This window comes from Camellia sinensis, chromosome 13 (assembly GCF_055761805.1).
Source record: "Camellia sinensis isolate YWXY chromosome 13, ASM5576180v1, whole genome shotgun sequence".
NCBI classification, from domain to species: domain Eukaryota; kingdom Viridiplantae; phylum Streptophyta; class Magnoliopsida; order Ericales; family Theaceae; genus Camellia; species Camellia sinensis.
Genome location: NC_138973.1, coordinates 16,395,087 through 16,397,131, shown reverse-complemented (window position 1 = coordinate 16,397,131; position 2,045 = coordinate 16,395,087). Strand labels below are relative to the sequence as shown.

General features: G+C 45.4%; 1 protein-coding gene across 1 annotated transcript; it reads right to left on the bottom strand.

Moving 5' to 3' along the window:
• Positions 1-850: 850 nt before the first annotated feature.
• Positions 851-1,330, bottom strand: LOC145805227 (uncharacterized). Its single transcript, XM_082900303.1, has one exon. The coding sequence runs from the start codon at positions 1,328-1,330 to the stop codon at positions 851-853; it is 480 nt and encodes a 159-aa protein (XP_082756429.1).
• Positions 1,331-2,045: the final 715 nt, after the last annotated feature.

The following is a 2,045-nucleotide window of genomic DNA, read 5'->3' as shown; positions in this document are numbered from 1 at the left end:
ACTTTCTTTGGCCGAGATACGCATCTCGGCTGAAGAATCTAAAAAACTTGTTGGTCAAACCTGCCAACCAACTTTGGCTAAGGTAACTGTCATCCCAGACAAAGAGTGCAAAAATTTTGTTGGTCAAACCTGCCAACCTACTTTAGCCGAAGTAACTGTCATTCTGGTCAAAGAGTTCAAAAATTTGTTGGTCAAACCTGCCAACTTACTTTTGTCGAGATAATTGTCATCTCAGTCAAAAAGTGTAAAAATTTTGTTAGTTAAACCTGCCAACCTACTTTGGCCGAGGTAACTGTCATCCCGGTCAAAGAATGTAAAAAATTTGTGTTGGTCAAACCTGCCAACCGCCTTTAGCCTAGATCCTGATCTCGGCTGAAGGGTACAAAAAGTTTTGTTGATCAAACCTGCCAACCACCTTTGCACCCTAGTTGGGCAAGGAGTCAAAAAAATTTTGTTGGTCAAACCTACCAACCGCCTTTAGCCTAGATCTTGATCTCGGCTGAAGGGTGCAAAAAAGTTTTGTTGATCAAACCTGCCAACTGCCTTTGCACCCCAATTGGGCAATGAGTCAAAAAAATTTTGTTGGTCAAACCTGCCAACCGCCTTTAGCATAGATCCTGATCTCGGCTGAAAGGTGCAAAAAAGTCTTGTTGGTCAAACCTGCCAACCGTCTTTGCCCCCCAGTTGGGCAAGGAGTCTAAAATTTTTTTTAAAAAGAGTTGGTCAAACCTGCCAACCCTCTTTGCCCCCTATTGGGCACAAATTTATTAGAAAAAGTTGGTCAAACCTACAAATCCACTTTGCCCCCAATTGGGCAAAGATTTTTACGCAGTCAGTCTTGTCGACCGTATTAACTTTTGTTGAGGGTGTTTTGTCCAACATCGCTGTTTGTATCGAACTCTGCCTTGGTGCGCATCCTATCTTCCTCTACCAAGATGTGTTTGTGTACTCTCTCCATCAGGTCTTCCATAGTAAGAAGCAACGTCATTGTCATTGAATCTCTTAATTTATTGTCAGGTGGCAAACCTTGTTTGTACTGTGCGATTGCTAGGTTTGTAGGGCAATCTCCAATCTGATTAAAAGTCTCCCAATATCGGTTATTGTAGGACCTCAATGTTTCTTTCTCGCCCATGTCTATGGAGCAAAGCTGGCCAATCTCCACTGGCGTCTTGGTGTTTGTTTTGAATCTGGTCACAAATGCCTCCGCTAGTTGTGCCCATGAAGCTATGCTGCCTTCTAACAACCTTTCAAACCATGTTAAACCCAGATTGCCAAGGCTAGAAGGAAACAGAATACACATTAGAACCTCGTTTCGCCGATAGACAGCCATAACCTAGAGAAAATGCATGTAAGGGTCTGACTTCCACTCATAAGTAGTGAATTTGGATTGGTGGAAGCCTGAGGGTAATGGTGCGTTCTCCATCGCCGAAATGAACGCCGAGCTCTACAACCTTGCTAACGCTTTGTCTGTCTGTTCGTAGGCAAGACGTGGTACCGGCATTCCAACCTCGACACTTCCATGTGTCTTAGGAGCCAACCGTTGTAGCACAGAGACTTTGCGGGGGTCGTGAGCCTGAGTGTCTTCTTTCCTTCGAGTCCTTTCCTCTAGCACTATACTTAGGTCCGCCGACCTAGGCAACTCCGTGTGCCTAGATATCGTACGGTGCGAGTATGAGGGCCGATAACTTCTTCTCTCCGTACATGACCTTTTATTCCTCATTCTCTCAGACTTGGAGTAACGAGTCTTAGAGGTTCTTGACCGCGTGTCGCCTGTATTGAGGTTTCTGCTTTCCATATGAGACGATATGACTTGCATGTCACGATCTTCTAAGTGGCGAGAGTGCGCTCTATCTTTGCCCACCTCTTCTTCTGTCACCCTTTTGCCCTTTATCTGGCGGTTCATAGTCTCCATGTCAGCCACCATTCTTCTTATTACCTCGTCTTGCTCCCTTACGCAATCGTCCAGAACCTAGGGATCCATCCTCCGCCTCTATCTATCAAGGCTTTGAGAGCAGCATGGACTCGAGCGTCGTCTTTCTCGTGTG